The sequence below is a fragment of the Geospiza fortis genome, unplaced genomic scaffold (assembly GCF_000277835.1).
Source record: "Geospiza fortis unplaced genomic scaffold, GeoFor_1.0 scaffold594, whole genome shotgun sequence".
Lineage (NCBI taxonomy): Eukaryota > Metazoa > Chordata > Aves > Passeriformes > Thraupidae > Geospiza > Geospiza fortis.
In genome coordinates, this window is record NW_005054703.1 from 68,274 (window position 1) to 70,098 (window position 1,825).

At 56.1% G+C, this 1,825-nt stretch overlaps 1 protein-coding gene across 1 annotated transcript in view; it reads right to left on the reverse strand.

Annotated features, from left to right (window-relative positions):
• Window positions 1-1,069: 1,069 nt before the first annotated feature.
• PIWIL2 (piwi like RNA-mediated gene silencing 2) overlaps window positions 1,070-1,825 on the reverse strand; it is a 17,019-nt gene continuing 16,263 nt past the window's right edge. The window contains exon 19 of the mRNA XM_031065215.1: window positions 1,070-1,825. This exon is cut by the window's right edge and continues 87 nt beyond it. Within this exon, the coding sequence (XP_030921075.1) occupies window positions 1,756-1,825 (70 nt within the window). The 3' untranslated portion in view covers window positions 1,070-1,755.

A 1,825-nucleotide genomic window follows, 5' to 3' on the forward strand; every position in this document is an offset into this window, starting at 1 on the left:
CAAAAACCTCACCCAGAAACCCTCAAAAATCCCACCCAGGATCCCCTAAAAAATAATCCCACTCGGGAACCCCAAAACCCCATCTGGGACTCCTTAAAAAATCCCACCTGGGTATCCCCAAAATCCCACCCACGACCCCCTAAAAAATCCCACCTGGGAACCTCCAAAGCCCAGTCTGGGACTCTCCAAAAAATCCCACCCAGAACCCCCCAAAAACCCCATCCAGGACCCCCCAAAAATCCCACCAGAGATCCCCAAGCTGCTCCAACCCCCCTCTCTGGGGCATGGGACCCCCAAAGAGCCCCAGACACACCCCAGGAGCACTGAGACCCCCCAAAATCCCACCTGGGAACCCCCAGACTGCCCCAAAACATCCCCTGGCATCACCCCAAAACACCCACCCTGAGGAACTGGGACCCCCAAACACACTCCAGGAGCACTGGGACCCCCAAAAAACCTATCTGGGGGTACTGGGACCCCATGGAACCCACAGGACACCCACCCTGAGGGCACCAAGACCCCAAGGGACCCCACAGATCCCCCAAGACCCCCCTGGGGGCACCTCAAACACCCTTTAGGGGCACAGGGCACCCCCAGGACCCTCCAAACACCCCTTGGGACCCCCCCTCAAGCCCTTCCCGAGGGGTCACGGCACCAAACATCCCCTGGGGTGGGGCGGGGGGACCCCAAGGACCCCCTGGAAAAACCAAGGGGGGACAAATCCTGGCAAGCAGAGCCACCCTGGCTCCTCTCCTGTGCAAGGAAAAGGCAGAGCTGGGATAGAAAATGCTGCTGGATGGGGTCAGAGCTGGGGGAACCCCAAAAGCGCAGCCCAGCACCCCCAGGGCCAAGATTTGTTCCTAAATCCCACCCCAGGCTGGGCCACGCTGCCAAAGTCCGCCGGGATTGGCAAATAAACAGGGATCAATGATTAACCCGGGGCACAAGGTGACAGCCCGGGTGGCCCCGCCGCTGTGACCCCCCCCGAGTGTCCCTGCTCCATCCTGGGATCCCCCAAAAACGAGGAGCAGGATGTGGCCGCCAGCACCCCCCCAAAATCCACGAGGGAGCAGCTGCCAGCGGCAATTTTATTGGAAAGAACCCAAAAACTGGCTAGAGGGAAGAGAAAAAGGAGGGGATTCCAACTTCAAAAAAAGCACCTAAAATAGGTGAAAACTCCAACCTTTCCCTGGGGTAACGACCTGAATCCACAAAGAATTCTCCTTGGAAAACCAGTGACTCCTCAAGGTCGGGAGAATTGGCCAAACTGGAGCTTTGGTTTGTTCAACAGCAGCTTGGAAAAGCCCAGGAAAAAAAAACAAAAACAACAAAACAAACACCAAACTTTAAACCTGAGTGGAAATGCAAGAAACTGAGGGGGAAAAAACCCCTGAAATCTTTGGGATTTACATCCAGCACCTGTATAGGGAGGAGCTGTGGGAGCAGCAGCACTTTTTGGGCTCATTAACTCAACCCCCTTTACTGGGAGGGCTGCAGAGCAGCAGGATATTCCTTTGGGGTCATCCTCATGGGGATAATTCCCAAATTAAAACCCCACAGCCCTGGGATGCTGCTGCAATCCCCAGCATCCTCTAAAGCAACAAACAAACAATAAACACCAGAACAGGGAATTGAGGAAGATCCCCCTTGGCAGGGGGGGGCAAACAGCAGCGGGGAGTTCCAGGTGCAATCCCATTTTTCCTGGTGCAATCCCGGATTTCCCGGCGCAATCCCGGATTCCTGGGTCCTGGCAGGTTAAAGGAAGAAGAGCTGCTCGCAGAGGTGAGCGCTGGGCTCGTGGTGCAGGACCTGACCCACCAGGAAT